At 35.0% G+C, this 17,337-nt stretch overlaps 1 protein-coding gene across 4 annotated transcripts; it reads left to right on the top strand.

Annotated features, from left to right (window-relative positions):
* The first annotated feature begins 336 nt into the window (after positions 1 to 336).
* Positions 337 to 16,822, top strand: LOC132625822 (uncharacterized). 4 transcript variants are annotated; one of them, XM_060340400.1, is made up of 7 exons: positions 337 to 646; positions 13,321 to 13,415; positions 13,690 to 13,798; positions 14,374 to 14,536; positions 15,007 to 15,136; positions 16,026 to 16,205; positions 16,297 to 16,822. In XM_060340400.1, the coding sequence occupies exons 1-7, from the start codon at positions 442 to 444 to the stop codon at positions 16,456 to 16,458; spliced, it is 1,044 nt and encodes a 347-aa protein (XP_060196383.1). In that variant the 5' UTR covers positions 337 to 441; the 3' UTR covers positions 16,459 to 16,822. The 4 variants fall into 4 exon arrangements, with proteins under 4 accessions (XP_060196383.1, XP_060196385.1, XP_060196381.1 ...); XM_060340402.1 differs by having other exon boundaries at positions 340 to 646; positions 13,321 to 13,367; XM_060340398.1 differs by lacking the exon at positions 337 to 646 and adding an exon at positions 8,762 to 9,972.
* The last annotated feature ends 515 nt before the right edge of the window (positions 16,823 to 17,337 follow it).

The following is a 17,337-nucleotide window of genomic DNA, read 5'->3' as shown; positions in this document are numbered from 1 at the left end:
CCGAAAGGATAATTTTATTCTTTAAATATTAAAAGGATTTTCAAGACTGAAGATGACAAAGTTTCAAAAAGGGGATATTTAGAAAAAAAAAAAATAGGTGCATTTTTTTGTATTGCATATTGTAGTATTTGATGAGTCTTTCTTGGTATTTATGATTAAAAAAAATTCCTCTATTTCCGTCAAATCTAACGAACATAAATTGATAAATGCTTGATGGCGACTAAAAGTGTTAACATTTGATAAACCTAAGGTACCACAACATTGTTAAGTGCATACTTTAAGGACTAGTTTGAACTTGCCCTCAAATATAATGGAATATTTTTGTCATTTTCTTATACCTCTTTCCCTTCCTCGTACCGCCCTCAAGTTGTAGTGCCTCCTTTTTGTCTTAGCATAAGGCAAACATTATTGTTACTCAAACAAAACAACCAAAAAAAAAACATGGCTAGAGATGAACCCAAAGAGGAAGTGGTAACCACAATTATAGAAGGAAGAGATAAAGATGAGGATGAACAAGAAAAAGGTGAAGAGATGAAACCATGGGAGCAGCATTCAGCTGTAATAAGCATACCTCGTTACGATTACAACGCTTCTTCAAAAATATTAAGAAATTCCCATTCTGGATTTCTTATCACTTGTCCCATCAGTTAGTTTTCCTTCCTCTTGTTATTTCTCAGTATATTATGCTTACTTTCCCATGTTTGCCTTTTTTCTATTTCTTGAATTTTTGGGATTAAAAGTTACTCCCTCAGTTCTGTATGACTGTAGTTTGATTGAACACGGAGTTTACGAAATAACTGAAGACTTTTGAATCTCAAAGATATTTGTGTGGTCGTAAAAGGTAAAGTTTAAAATTAAATTGTTGTTAAATAAGGAAATGTGTCATTCTTTTTTGGATTGGCTAAAAAGGAAAGTGTGTCGTATAAAATTGGGACAGAGGAGTCTGATTTTGACTTGACACAGAGTTTCAGAAAGTAAAGTATATTTTTGAATCTCGTAGTGTAGTTGTAAACTAAAGATAGGTAGAATGTATCTTGTGATCTTGAATATGTCATGCGGAAAGTTGAAATTAAAGAGTTAGATAAAAGAAGAAAGAGGCATTTTTTTTTTCTGAAACAGACTAAGTAGCCAAAGTAACAAAAATAGGCCAAAAGCCATAAGCCGGTCCAAATGGACTCTAAAAAGGAAAGTAAGACAAATAAATTGAAATGGATGGACTAAAAGACTTTTCATTTTCAATTTCTCATCACTTGCCCCATCAGTCAGTTTCTTCCCCTCCTCCTGCTATTCTCAGTATATTTTGCTTACTTTCCCATGTTTGCCTTTTTCTATTTCTTGAATATTTTGGCTTAAAAGTTACCCCATCAAGTTCCAAGTTAAGGGTCTTACTTTCCTTTTTGGTCTGTTCCAAAAAAGATTATATATTTCAAAGGACAAGATTCAGAGGACATTTTAATACATTATAGACATCTTTGATTTAGGACAACAAGATTCAAAAATCTCTTTTTGTTCTTTAAACTTTGTGTCCAGTCAAACTTAAATTGGGACGGAGGGAGTAAAAGAATTTTCATTTTGTTTACAAGACCCATAATTTGGGTTAAAAGACAAGTTAATGCACTAGTATTTGATTAAAAATGGGTTTGAATGGAGCGGATTTGATAGTTTAGGATTGGGAAATAGTTGATTGATTGAAATTGATTTAGATTTTCAAGTATATAAGTTAGGTACCTGATATTATGTGGCAGATAGTGTGCTGTTGAATAATGAATCACTAGGTTCCTTCTTATATTGGGAAAAAAAATGTAATCTTGGAAGCTAAAAATGTGTCCACTAGATTATGGTTGGGTTAAATGATAAATTATTTACTAGTATTGGATTGAAAATAGGCTCAAATTGAGCTGATTGGATGCACAGGGTTCACATAGCTGACTCTGACTTGTTTAGGATTGGCGAATGGTGTGTTTTTTTGGATACAGATTCACTAGATTCCTTCTTATAATTGGAAAAGTTGTAATCTTGCTAGCTAAAATGTGTCCAAAAAGACAAGTTAATGTACTGCTAGTGGAATGAAAATGGGCTTGAAATGACAGGATTGGGTTGAGGGTTCGTACAGTAGACTTGGACTAGTCTAGGATCGAGGAATAGTTGATTGATGTAAATTGATTTAGCTTTTCAAGTATATCAGCTATATTGTGCGTCAAATGGTGTGCTGTTGAATAAAAGATTCACTAAATTCCTTCTTGTATTGGAAAAAAATGTAATCTTTCTAGCTAAACTGTGTCCACTTTCTTTCTATTATTGGTTTTACCAGATGCTAAAACGTTTTGCTTACTTTTCCATCTTTGCTTTTTGTATTTCTTGAATATTTGGGCTCAAATGAATTTTCTGTTTGTTTCTTTAAGAACCTCTGGTTTTAAAAAACCCATAATTTGTATTAAAAGACAAGTTAATTTACTAGTATTGGAACGAAAATGGGCTCCAATTGAGCTGGTTGGATGCGTTGGGTTATGTTCTTATAGCAGACTCAGAAAAGTTTCGGATTGAAGAGTAGTGGATTCATTGAAATGATTTAACTTCTCAAGTATATCAGTTATATTCCTGTGTGGTTTGCGAGCTATTGCATAGGGGCTGGGTTTACCCTGTGCGCACCCGAAGGGTAACAGTGCGGGTTCCCATGTCATAAAAAAGAAGAAGAAGTATATCAGCTATATTGTGTGTCAAATGGTGTGTTGTTGAATAAAAAATCTCTAGATTCCTCTTATAATTGGAAATGTGTAATCTTGCTGGTTCAAAACGTGTCCACTAGATAATTTGGGTTAAAAGACAAGTTAATGTACTAGAATTGGCATGAAAATGGGCTCGAATTGAGCAAATTCGATGCAATTGGGTTCGTATAGCATATTCCAACTAGTTTAGGGTTGAGGAATAGTTAATTGATTCGGCTTTTCAGGTATGTCAGTTAGGTCTTGCTAGCTTTTAATGTGTCCACTAGATTAAGGCAGTGTTATCAAAAGCGAAAAGTGCAAAAAAGCTCTAAGGTTAGCTGGGGCTTTAAGGGCAAAGCGCAAATAAAGTGTGGGGCTTTAGTGAAAAAAAGGTCAATGGTGCAAAATTACAAATATATCTATGTTTAGTCCAAGACTAATAATAGTAAGCATGAATAACAAATATATGGACAAAGAAATTGTAAAAGCATCACGATAAAGTGAAGTATCAATCATCTAGTGTCACCTCTTCAAGAGAGGCTCAATGGCAACGAAAAGTATGTCTTAGAGCCTTGATGATGACACTGAAGCGCACATAAAGCGAGGCGAAGCGCTTAATATGTTTTAAGCCTTGATTCAGGGCTTAAGCGCGCTTTTGACAACACTGGATTAAGGGTTTTAGAAAACCCATAATTTGGGTTTAAAAGACAAGTTATGTACTAATATTGGATTGAAAATAGGCTTGAATAGAGCACATTGGATGCATAGGGTTCGTATAGCAGATTCCGACTAGTTTAGGATTGAAGAATAGTTGATTGATTGAAATTGATTTGGATGCTACATTTTAAGTTTGTTGTTTACACTGTTATGTTGGTGTGCTTTACCTAATTAGTATCAAGTTCATTGAAAATCATCTACTCTACTCAAGGAGAAAATCGTAAGATATTCTTTGTGGTCTGAAGCTTCTTTCCTATCAGCTATTTTTTGGGCGTGTTTCATATTTGCTGGTGCATGTCATAATCCATATGTTATAGTTGAAATACTTAACCTCTCACAATTTAACTTGAATTAGGAGCCTAAGCATTTTATTAATCTGGGGAAATTGTCCGGGTTGAAAGAAATTTGCATCCGAATCTGGACTTCTTATTTGGTTAAGCTTCTATAACAAGTAAGACAAGACAAATTACCGAAGGACTCTACGCCAGGGAAAGAGGATTACAAGAATATAGCACATTTCATTCTTGAAAATTGTAGTTATCAATGGGAAGAAATAAGTTTTGGGCTATAAAGAAATGAGAGGAGGAAATAACAGCATAAAAGGATGGTAAGTGGTAGAAGTAGAACAACTAGATATAAATGCGTTTATAAGTTCTCCACCAGGACAATATGCAAGTAAAATAAAATACCTTCTTAATTCTGATCTCGTATGGATAGCATATCGGGATTACATACAACATTTAAGTAGTGCTAGTTTTTATCTGGCTCTACTTTACCAACTCAGACCCCACTTTGTGGGATTTCACTGGGTATGTTGTTGTTGCTACTTTACCAACTCAAGGAATTATGTCGAATAAATCATAGAACTACTTTACCCAAGGGTATGGCCTAGCTATCAATTAAGTTAGTGAAAATTCACCGGTGCTAGAGTGAATCCACTAAATTGTTGAGATTCCTTCGTCGCATGGAGACTGAAAAATTTAGAGCTCTTCATCTTCAAAATCGAGCTAGTCGGAGCAAAATTTTAGCTGAGAAGAAGCCACTCCTCCAACTAACCCCAATTTTAGTGTGGGTTGTCTTGAATCTTCCAAATTTCTTCATCCAAAAATCATGTTTTCTACACTTAAGGAAGTTCTTGCTCCCCGTGAGTATCTATTCATAAAAAAGCTTTGCGACAGTGTTCGAACAGTTGAATTCTTCAGTTGTTACCGTACTTAAAGAGCGGCGTGTGGGAAGAGGTGGTGGGTGGGATTTTAACCACATTCTGGGTGTAGGGGAGCGGTGTTATTTGGGATTTTAATCACATTCTTACCTGTTACTATTGCATATGTGATGGCTGAAAAATCATGGTCAGTGACGCCAATGAATTTTCTTAGTTGAAAGAAAGACGATTTCGTGCTATTGTGGTTAAGTCATGTCCTTCAGTTGACTTACCACTCCTTAGGATAGTTAAGATAAAGCTCCTTGGTTAATGCCTGTGAATCCAACAAAAAAAAAATATAAGAGAATAAATTTCTACTATTATAGAAAAGTGGGTTTGGTTGTCAACCCACTCTTCTATAATAGTAATTAGACCAAACCCACTCTTCTATAATAGTGCTTTATAAAAAAAAAAAAATTAAGGTGGGGTCCACGTGAAGAATTAGGAGACAATTACAAAAAAAAAAAAAAAAAAAATAAGGTGGGGTCCACGTGAAGAAGTAGGAGACAATTGCAAAAAAAAAAAGGTGGAGTCAACGTGAAGAAGTAGGAGACAATTACCAAAAAAAAAAAAGGACATTTAAATGATTTTTTTTTAAGTGGATGCCACAAGGGCTTTTTATTAATTAATCAAAAAACAAAGGTTCAGCAAATAAAGTAAGAAAAGGCAAAAGGGAAAGTAAACTAAGCTAAGAACGAAAACTGAAAAGAGAAAGAAACCCTATACTAATCTCAAAGTTCAAAAAATGGTAAAGGTACGCTTAAAGAAAATTTAAAGAAGAGAAGTTCAGGAAAAAAGAAATAACGATTTAAATTGAACACAAAAACCGCTAAAGAAGTCATAAAACCAAAAGATATAAACTATCAACCCACTCTTCTACAATAGTAATTAAAAAAAAAAATTAAGGTGGGGTCCACGAGAAGAAGTAGGAGACAATTGCACAAAAAAAGGGGACATTTAAATAATGATAATAAGTTTATATATATATATATATATATATATATATATATATATATTTGCAATTGTCTCCTAATTCTTCACGTGGACCTCACCTTAATTTTTTTTTTCAATTACTATTATAGAAGAGTGGGTTGACGACCAAACCCACTCTTCTATAATAGTAGAAATTTAAAGAAGAGAAATTCAGGAAAAAAGAAATAGCGATTTAAATTGAACTCAAAAACTGCTAAAGTAGTCATAAAACCAAAAGATTTAAAACTTATACCTTTGGGTAAGGATAAAAATGCACTAATTTTAGACATATACGTCTCACACAAATAATGAGGAATAACATCAAGAAGACGAAATATAAACGGTCAAGAAACGTATACACATATTTTCTTAAAATGATGAAGTTGGTTTATACTTAAAAATTTAAGACTACAACAGATGCTAACACATGAAAGCGCTTTTCAGTGTTATTGAGTAGAAAGAGATGATGGCATGAAACCCATTGGAGCAGGTGTATTTCAAATCTTTCAATTGGAGAACCAAACCAAGAAAGTCATATATGGGAGAAGCGGACTAAGTAACATAATTTATTGATATTTTCAATTAATTGAATTGTAATACTTTCTATAATAAAAAATCCATAATTATATGACTAAAAGGTACTCTCTCTGTCCTAATTTATGTGACATAGTTTGACTAGTCACGAAGTTTAAAAAAGAAAGGAAAGATCTTTGAAATTTGTTGTCTAAAACAAGTCATAAATATTTGTGTGGGTTTAAATCATTTCATTAAAGGTAAAAGGGGAAGTTTCATGTTAAATGATTTTTAAACATAAAAATATATTATTCTTTTTTAGACAGACTAAAAAGAAAAGTGTGTTACTGTTTTTTGTGTTGGGCCCGTGCTAGCACGGGCTTTCATCATCTAGTATTATATATATGACATATAAAGCACAATGTTTAAGGCAATACATACCTTATTTAGGGGAATAAACTATGCAACCCCGGGGACTAGAGAACTAGAGTAAATTCCGATGCAATGTCCCGAGCCGGTGAAGAGAGGTGCACCATTAACCCCCGGGGTTGTCCCAACTGTAGTTTGTAAAAAACCATGGAATTCCCTCGAATTAGCTCCCTCAGTAAGCGCATAACACACACAACGATCCAGCCCAGAAATCACACCAGATAGGTAAGATTTCAACCACACCCCACCCGCGGCACCGATGGTAAACATCTCATCACTTGCAAAAACTTTTTGTGAATTTATGTTTATGGGCTTAATGTTTATGTGAGCAGTGTCAACTATCCTAAGAAGTGCTAAGTCAACTGAAAGATATGACTTTACCACAATAGCACGAAATCGTCTTTCTTTCAACTGAGAAAAGTCATTGGCGTCACTGACCATGATTTTTCGAGCATCACGTATGCAATGGTAACAGGTAAAAATGTGATTAAAATCCCAAACAACACCGCTCTCCTCACCCAGAATGTGGTCAAAATCCCACCCACCACTTCTTCCCACACGCCGTTCTTTAAGTACGGTTCAGCTGTTCGAACATTGTCGCAAAGCTTTTTGACGAATAGATACTCACGGGGAGCAAGAATATCCGAAGTGTACAAAACATGGTTTTTGGATGGAGAGATTTGGAAGATTTAAGACAACAACAACAACAACAACCCCCCAGTGAAATCCCACAACGTGGGGTCTAGGGAGGGTAGAGTGTACGCAGACCTTATTCCTACCAATAAGGCCAAGAAATTCAAAACGACATGGCTGTTTCCGAAAGACCCTCGGCTCAATAAAAAGCATAAAAAGAGGTCAGATAAGGCCAAGAAATTCAAAACGATATGGAAATGAAAATAACGAAAGCGACTAAGCCATGATGAAGCAGTTTGCAAAGGGGCAGTCGCTATCACAAATAAAATAAGATAATCAAAGTACAGAAAATAACAGATAGTAGCAGAAATCAAATCACAAGAACTTATATCGCGATAATGCGACTACTAATATGAAAGGATAAACGATACTATCTACTAGCCTTCTACCCTAATCTGAGTCCTCCATACCCTCCTATGTAAGGTCATGTCCTCGGTAAGCTGTAACTGCGTCATGTCCTGGCTAATCACCTCTCCTCAATACTTCTTCGTCCTACCCCTACTTCTTCTGAAACCATTCATGACTAACCTCTCACACCTCCGCACTGGGGCATATGTGTATCTCCTCTTCACATGTCCAAACCATCTCAGTTTTGCTTCCCGCATCTTGTCTTCCACCGAGGCCACTCCCACCTTGTCCCGGATAGCCTCATTCCTAATCCTGTCACTCCTGGTGTGCCCACACATCCATCTCAACATTCTCATCTTGGCAACTTTCATCTTTTGAATGTGAGAGATCTTAACTGGCCAACCCACACTAAAATTGGGGTTAGTTGGGGAAGAAGGGAGATTACTTAAGTGGCTTCTTCTCAGCTGAAATTTTGCTTGATTATGAAGATAAAGAGCTCTCAATTTGGACAGTCTCCGCGCAACGAAGGAATCTTAACAATTTAGTGGATTCACTCTAGCATCGGCGAATTGATCTGGGTTTGGGAGGTTGTGCATATGTGATTTGAGCAAGTTCTTGTTGTTGATTTGGGTTTCCTTTCTTAGATAGGAAACCTAGCAAATAGGAAAAGGGGGTCTTTTGTTTGTACCCTTGTTTTATCTTTCTTTCTAATAAAATAAAACACTATACTTAATTTAAAAAAAAAAAAACATTACTGAATAGTCCACATCTTCATCTCTTCTGAGGGAAAGAGGAGGGGGGAGACATTATTGTTACTCAACAAAAGCAACCAGAAAAGAAAAAAAAAACATGGCCAAAGGTGAAAGCAAGGAAGAAGTAGCAACCAAAATGGTAGAAAGAAGAGATAAAGATGATAATGAAGAAGAAAAAGAGGAAAGAAGAAAAAAATGAAGCCATGGGAGCAGCATTCTCTACTGCATGTAAAAACTTACCCGCACCGGATCTTTATACCAAACCAATACATGCATGCTATGTGTTTGGATGTAGTATTATTTTACTTAATCATGGTTAATTAATGTGTACTTTTACTTCATTAAATCACTTAACCATGATAAGTTGTATTGGTGTGGTGTAAACACCTGGTGCGGGTAAGTTTTTACCCTTGTTTCAATTACAACGCTTTTTATTTTTTTTTATAAAACTCAGAATTAGACTGAAGGGTCAAATTTGCCCTTGAACTATGCGAAACATTCAAATTTTATCCTTTATTTTAAAAAATTAATCTTTAATCGCGTGAAAGGTGGCATCACCAGATATTAACCTTCCACCGTTTAAAAATAAGGACAATTTTTTTTCAATTTCACATCCTTCAAAAGCAAATTGACCCTTTTTTTCTTTTTTTTTCTTTTTAATTGGGGATTAATTATACAACACAATAACCACAACATACCTCCCACAAGTGGGGTCTGGGATTAGTAAAGGGTACCACCCTCAACTTGAAGCGCCTCCTTTGATCTCAACAAAAGGCAGACATTATTGTGACTCAAACAAAGCAACCAGAAAAAAACATGGCCAAAGTGGGAACCAAAATTGTAGAAGGAAGAGGTAAAGATGATGATGAAAAGGAGAAAGAGGAAGGAGAAAAGAGTGAAGAGATGAAGCCATGGGAGCAGCATTCTGCTGTAATAAGCATCCCTTGTTTCGATTACAACGCTTCTTCTTCACTCCTCCGCCATTCCCATTTTGGGTTTCTCATCACTTATCCCATCAATTAGTAGCGGAAAAAGAGAAAGGAGAAATAAATCCTCTTTAAGAAAACTTAAAATTAGATGGGAAAGGTCAAATTTGCTTTTGAACTATGCGAAAGGTTCAAATTTATCGTTCATTTAAAAATATTAATCAAATTTATCTCATTTCGCATAGTTCATGAGCAAATTTGACCTTAACTAGTAATGGTAAAGCATGTTTGGTCAAATCTATTAAAGAAGGACAAAGCTATTCCATTTTGCATAGTTCAAAAGCAAAATTGCCCCTTTTTTAAATTGGAGATTAGTTATGTGGGGTCTTATACTTTAAATTTTAATATTATTTCATAAAAAGGTTTACAACCCTCAACTTGAAGCGCCTCCTTTGCTCTCAACAAAAAGCAAGACATCATAGTTACTCAACAAAAAAAAAAAAAAATGGCTGAAGTGGGAACCAAAATAGTAGAAGAAAGAGACAAGTATATTCATAAAGATGATTATGAAGAAAAAGAGGAAGGAGAAAAGAGTGAAGAGATGAAGCCATGGGAGCAGCATTCTGCTGTAATAAGCATCCCTCGTTTCGATTACAACGCTTCTTCTTCCCTCCTCCGAAATTCCCATTCGGGGTTTCTCATCACTTGCCCCATCAGTCAGTAGTGCCTATTTCTCGGTGTTTGCTTTTTTCGAATATTTGAGGCTCAAATGAATTCCCATTTTGTTTCTTTAAGACCCTCTGGTTTTTTACAAAGCCTACAATTTTGGGTTAATAGACAATTTAGTTTACTAGTATTGAATTGGGAAACAGTTGATATTGTGTGGCAAATGGTGTGTGCTGTTGAATAAAGATTCACTATATTCTTTCTTATGATTGGAAAAGTTTAATCTTGCTAGCGTCACCACTAAATTTTGGGTAATTTGCGTTAAAGACATTTTATGTACTTGTATTGGATTGAAAATAAGCTTGAATTGAGCAGATTGTGGATGCATATGGTATTGGCTAATAGCAGACTTGGACTAGTTTAGGATTGAGAAATAGTTGATTGATTGAAATTGATTTAGCTTTTCAAGTATATAAGTTAGGTACCTGATATTGTGTGGCAAACGGTGTGCTGTTGAATAATGAATCACTAGATTCCTTCTTATATTGGGAAAAAAAATGTAATCTTGCAAGCTAAAATGTGTCCACTAGATTATGGTTGGGTTAAATGACAAATTAATGTACTACTATTGGAATGAAAATTGGCTCGAATTGAGGTGATTGGATGCACAGGGTTCACATAGCTGACTCTGACTTGTTTAGGATTGGCAAATGGTGTGTTTTTTGGATAGAGATTCACTAGATTCCTTCTTATAGATGGAAAAGTTGTAATCTTGCTAGCAAAAATGTGTCCAAAAAGACAAGTTAATGTACTACTATTGGAATGAAAGGGCTCCGATTGAGCGGATTGGATGCAAAGGGATTCGTATAGCAGATTCCGACTTGTTTAGGATTGAGACATAGTTGATTGATTTAGCTTTTCAAGTATTTCAGCTATATTGTGTGTCAAATGATGTGTTGTTGAATAAAAGTTCACTAGATTCCTTCTTATAATTGGGAAAATGTAATCTTGCTAGATAAAATCTGTCCGCCAGATTATGGGTCTTATAAAACCCATAATTTGGGTTAAAAGACAAGTTATGTACTAGTATTGGAATGAAAATGGGGTCGAATAGAGCTGATTGGATGCATAGGGTTCGCATAGTGGACGCTGACTAGTTTAGGATTGAGGAATAGTTGATAGATTGAAATTGATTTAGATTGTATTAGCTAGGTAACTGATATTGTGTGGCAAATGGTGTGTTGTTGAATAAAATTCACTAGATTTCTTCTTATATTGGGAAAAAATTGTGATCTTGCTAGCTAAAATGTGTCCATTTTCCTGCACTCAAGGGTGTAATCCTAGTGGTCAATGAAGTGAGTTGAGAACCACGAGGTATCAGGTTCAAATGCCAACAAAAATACTAGGTGAATTCTTTCCATCTGTCCAAGGCATTGACAGAGTTACCCGGTCTCAGGTTCAAATGCTGAGGGTTCGTATAGCAGACTCAGACTAGTTTGGGATTGAAGAGTTGTTGATTGGAATTGATTTAGATTTTCAAGTATATTAGCTAGGAAATTAATATTGTGTGTCAAATGGTGTGCTGTTTAATAAGGATTCACTTCCCTTCTTATAATTGGAAAAGGGATATCTTGCTAGCTAAAATGTGTCCACTAGATTATGGGTGGGTTAAAAAGACAAGTTAATGTACTAGTATTGGAATGAAAATGGGCTAGAATGGAGAGGATTGGATGCATACGGTTCGTGTAGCCAACCCCAACTAGTTTAGGAATAGTTTATTGATTGAAATTCATCTAGCTTTTCAAGTATATCAGTTAGGGGACTGAAATTATTTGGCAAATGGGGGTGCTGTTGAATGTGCTGTTGAATGAAGATTCACTAGATTCTTTCTTATACTGGGAAAAAATGTAATCTTGCTAGCTAAAATGTGTCCACTTTTCTTCTTTTGTTGGTTTTAACAGATGCTTAAACTTTGAAAAGATTTTTGTGGTATTATTTGTCTGTTGAAAGCTACCTTTAGGGAATCTGCTTCAGCTAGTAATTGTGTAAAACTTGCTTAAAAAGCAGTTGTCAGGTGGGGTACTGTTTCATGAAAAGTTAAAGGTTTTGTTCTGGGCAGTATAGAGAAGAATGCGAAGGTGATAATACCTTAAAATCAGGAAGTTAGGCCTTAAAATCAGGAAGTTAGGCTACTTTTGGGGTTTGTTGTATATACTGTTATGTTGGTGGACTTTTGCTTATTAGTATGAAGTTCATTAAAAATCATCTACTTTACTCGAGGAGAAATTGTAAAATATTCTCAAAAATTGTAAAATATTCTTTGTAGTCTGAAGGATCTTTCCTATCAGACATTTTCTGGGCGTGTTTCATATTTGATAATGCATATGTTATAATATAGTTTATACATTATAATATAGTTTATCGTTGGGAAGTAGCTAGAATGAGTTTTGGGCTATAGAGAACAGTACTTTTCAAAGAAAAGAACTTGACTAAAAGATAAGGAGGAAATATTAACATAAAAGGTGGGTAAGTGGTAGAAATAGAACAATTAAGATAGCCAATGTGTTTATAAGTTCTCCACCAGGACAATATGAATATAAAATCTAATTCCGCCTTAATTTTGATCTTGTATGGACATCGTATTGGGATTAGATACAGCATTCAAGTAGTGCTAGTATTTATTAATTTACGAAGTCAGGAAATCATGTGGAATAAGTCATAGAACTACTTTATCCAAGGGTAGGGCCTAGCTGTCAGTTAAGTGAGTGAAAAACCCTTAAAGACCAGGGTTCAAATGTCTGCAGAAACAAAAAGCATTCTATAGGTGATTTCTTCCCATTTTCCTAAGCTTGGAAGGGAGGAGTTATCCGGTACACGTGCTGGTGGGAGATAGCAGGTATCCATGAAGAAGTCGAGGTGAGCGCAAGTTGGTCCGGACACCACCTTTATTTTAAAATAAAGGAAATCATAGAACTACTTTTGAAATGTACATGAATGTTCATGGCCTTTTTTTGAAAATTTGGACTTATTCTGCTCCATTGTACCAGTCTTTGTGGTTAGAAAAGAATCTGAAAGCTTCAAGATTCTTCTGCTGCTTTATTTCACAAGTTTCTATTGATAATATCAGTTATATGTTGTCTTACTGTATTTAGATTAAGAATGTGTCTTTAGTGCCCTATAACTAAAAAAGGTCGAGACCTATGTTGAGGATAGGATTTTAGTGAAAGGTAGGATTCTATGCTTGTACTTTGAACTTATTTCTTAAAGTGGATACTGTGAATAACTCCATTACTTGACTGATAACATAGCTTCTATTTATCGCATAGCATGTCATAATACAAAAAAGTTTACTTGTTTAGTCTTTGGTATTCCTAAGAGTTTTTTCCTTTTGTCCTCAGAGAGGGAGAAAAGTGCAACAAAAGAAGCTATAGGTATCCTTGAAAAGGTTATATTTTTACTCTTCGGTACTTTCAATTCTGGTATCCTTGAAAAGGTTATATTTTGCTCTTCGGTACTTTCAATTCTTTCTTAATTTATTTCTTCGAAAAGGTTCTAGACAAGCTCTGTAATATGCACCTTTCTGGTGGCTTGCAGCTGGCTGTGGAAACCTTTTATCGAGTTCCTTTCTATTCAAATGATGTTATTTTTCCCATTAAAAATCCTTGTTATTTTGTATTGCACCTATAAGTTGGTGTTAAATTTATCTAGGTGACCCTCGTGTCGGAAAGAATGCTAAACATAGTTGGGATTCCTGTTTTTTCTTTCAGTATATTGTTTCAAATCCAGATGCTAAGAGAAGGAAAATATGCACGGAAGATGATAATGAAGAATGCAACGGGTCACGAGAAGCTGCAGCTGATGATCTTGTGAATTCTGGTATTAACACTTCATATATCTGTGTGGATTTACTGAAGAAAATGACAGGATTGGTCCCTTATCTTTGGTAGTCGGTTCAAAGTAGTCCTTTAAGTATCACCTGAGCTATTTTGGTCCGTTGAGTTTGTGAAAAGTGAGCACTTTTGATCTCTGTCAATACAAACTCAATAGCTACTTGAACTAAAAAAACAAGCTTAATTTCCCCTAAACAATAAAATATATTTTCGTGGGGAGGAACATATTTACTAGTTATATCATCCGCAATTGCTTGAATCTTGAGACGTTCTTCAAACAGGAACGTGTTTACTAGTTATATCATCCACAATTGCTTGAATCTCGAGACGTTCTTCGAACCAATCATATAGGCCGAACTCCTCCTCTGAGAAAATACCGAACTCTGATTGTTAAATTTAATCGAAACTGTGAAGGACCAAAGCAGCTCAGGTGATACTTAAGGGACTACTTTGAACCAACTACCAAAGATAAGGGACCATTTCCGTCATTATATCGGATTTACTGAGACAATGGTTTACTCGGAATAGGGTCAAAAAAAGTCTTTGTTTTGCCCCTTGCAGAATCTGGTACTTCTATGGAGAAAAGTGACATTCTCTCACTTGTTAAGTTAACGAGAAGCGGATTGGTTCTCTTTAAATTTCCGTTCGACAAGTCTCCAGCAGTTGTTGACATCGTTTCACAGATTTTTCAATCCATAGAATCTGGAATATTGAAGTCTCCTCTGTGAGTTGCTCACTTTCTTGGATCGATTTCAAAACTAATTTTAATATAGTTATACATGCAATATTGCTTTATGTGGGCCAAGTGAAACCGATCGAAAACTCCAAATAAATCGGAATAGTAAAAATGTTAGGAACCACTTCTAACTTTGGCAGATGTGAGAATTAAGCAAGTTACAAACTACCTAAATAAGTATAAGAACCTAATAGCCTTTTTGGCCAAACTTCCAAAATCTGTTTAGTTTGAAAAGTGTTTTTTTTTTTTTTTTTTTGTCAAAAATGCTTTTAAAAAAAGAACCCTCGGAGAGTAGCAGTTCGTGCCCTTTTGCCAATATTAGATCAGTAATTTGTGCTCGGCCAAGGCTCTAAAAGCGTTTCTGGAGAAAAACAACTTTTTTGTCTTATGAAAAACAGCTTCTCGAAGATTAAATACGGAAGAACTAATATGATTATGGCTTTTATCATGTTATGCAGCTGGTGCAATCGGATATTACCAATTCAAGGTACATGCCGTTTAGATGAGAAGGAACTTAAGAAGATTGTAACAAAGCTTGTTGATCAGTTTATGAACAATAGGCAGAAGGAGACTGGAAACACTATTAAGGTAAACCTTGGCTTTCTTAAGAAATATTATTCATTCACTCAGGCTCGACAAACTCACGTTCCTTTCTTTTTCTGCTTTCCTTTGCCTTATTTTTCTTTTGTTGACTTACCTGAGAAGTCATCTCGGTTCATATGAACTACCATCAATAGGTCCTCTATCAGTTAGCTCAATGTTATCCTCTGCATCCAAGGTTTTCTTCTTTAGTTAGGTTGCTCACTAATGTTGAATAAGTTGATTAAGAGTATGTTTTGAGTTAGTTGATTGTAAATAGTTGATGATCATTAAACGTTGATAAGCACTTTTAAGTGCTCAGATCAATTTTATAAATAAGCAGTTACATGTTTGGATAAAAGTGTTGAAACTGATAATAAACAATTGACATGTTTGGTAAAGGAAATGCTGATAAGCTGGTTTTCTAAAATGACTAAAATACTCTTAATTTTTATAAAAAAGATTATAGATTTAAAAGTATCTATATAAGGAAAAGGATGAACGGCGCATATGGAATTGAGAGGAAGTTAAAGGTTTTGTTTCGGAAAATGTATTTTGAGAATTAGAAAAAATATTAAGGATAAAATAATAAAAAATGTTGGTCAAACTAAAAGTGCTTATAAGCTGAAAAACCGTAAGTCCAGGGTGACCAACTTATGGCTTTTGGCTGAAATTGTTATTAAATTGTAGATAAGCCAAAAGGTTCTTATAATCTAGTTTGACCAACTTATAAACTTAGCCAAACACCCTCTAAATATATCTTTTTATCAATTGCTCTTTTTCTTATTACAATGATTGAGCAGTATTATCTCTGTGGGTCGATCGTTCGAAAGATAAAACATCAAACTTTTTTTTTTTTGATGAAAAAAGATAAAACATAGAATTAATGACATTATAGTTTGCAGTTGGCTATAACAGGAGAGGGATTGAGGAAACCGAGATGAAGAATCTAAGAAAAGAAGCTTCTACTGATCCTAATATATTTGCTTTGTTGGACCGCAACAAATGCTTCAGCGTCGTAGCAGCAGCAGTGAAAGAAATCGTCCCAGATTCAATAGTGGATTTGAAAGATCCTGAGGTCAAAATATTTGTCGTCAAGTGACAAAGCTCTTAGCCTTTTACGTTCTCCGTATCTTTGAGTGTACTGAATTTAGCTTCTTTTTTTGCAGCTCTGCGTGCTTGTTGAGGTTCTTCCGCTTTCCGGAGTACCTGATAAAACAGCCATAGTTGGTGTATCGGTTCTTCCACGAGCACTTGTTAGTACTAAGCCTCGACTCTGCATCAAGGCCTTAGTATCAGATACAAAAGAGCTGAATAAGAAGAAAAAATAACGTTTCTCCACGAATGGGAAGTTTTCTTTGTCTCATTCTCAGATACCAAAGAGGACATAGATTTTCAATTCTCTGTCAGTTACTTGGAGTTATCTTCTAGTGTGGAGATTTTTGTAAGTTTTGGTATAAAATACAGAGCTTAAGGAGATGGGAGCTTCTAGTTGATTGTGCTGTTATCCTCAACCATTCTCATTTATTGTGTTGTGTAGACTCACGCTTTCTTTTAGCCCTATTTAAAGATTACTTATGCAGTAGGAAGAATCAGAACTTCTAGTACTTTTCATTTTTATTTGCATTCTATATAATGTTGGCTTGAGATGAATTTAAATGAGAAAACATGGTCAGCGAAGATTCATATAGTCAATTTCAACTTGTTTGACACAGGCTTTGTTGTTGTTTGCCGACTTGCACTTTCAATGTCACGCCTTGCAGTGTAACAACTTATTATTTTTACATCATCATCAGGTGTTTGCCGGATCTGGTTGAAATTTTTTTCGTCTAAACTATAAAGGGGAAACCTTGAAATTCATTTTTGTATTGTCTTTTAACCAGTATATGCAGTGAAGATGATGGTTTTGGTAGGCAACAGGTGTCTGATAATTTTGCCCGTTTTAGGTTAGAACTATTTATTTCCTTGTGGTTCTTTTGAATTGCAGCTCAACCACATTTACTATAGATTCGTTGTTGGATAATCAGTTTATGAGACTAGTGAGAAGTTGCAAAGTAATTCTAGTTATGCAAAAGCTTTTACTTGGAAGCTGTGTAAAAAGAAATACAGTTTTGAGTTTTTGCATAAAAGAGGAGACATTGAAAATGGAATATTTTCCCCAAAACTGATAAACTACTGATCCCTATATCTCTAGTGTTTTTGTTCTTTTT

The sequence above is a fragment of the Lycium barbarum genome, chromosome 2, assembly GCF_019175385.1.
Source record: "Lycium barbarum isolate Lr01 chromosome 2, ASM1917538v2, whole genome shotgun sequence".
Lineage (NCBI taxonomy): Eukaryota > Viridiplantae > Streptophyta > Magnoliopsida > Solanales > Solanaceae > Lycium > Lycium barbarum.
Note: the sequence above shows the minus strand (reverse complement) of the source record. Positions and strands in the feature narration are given on the sequence as shown.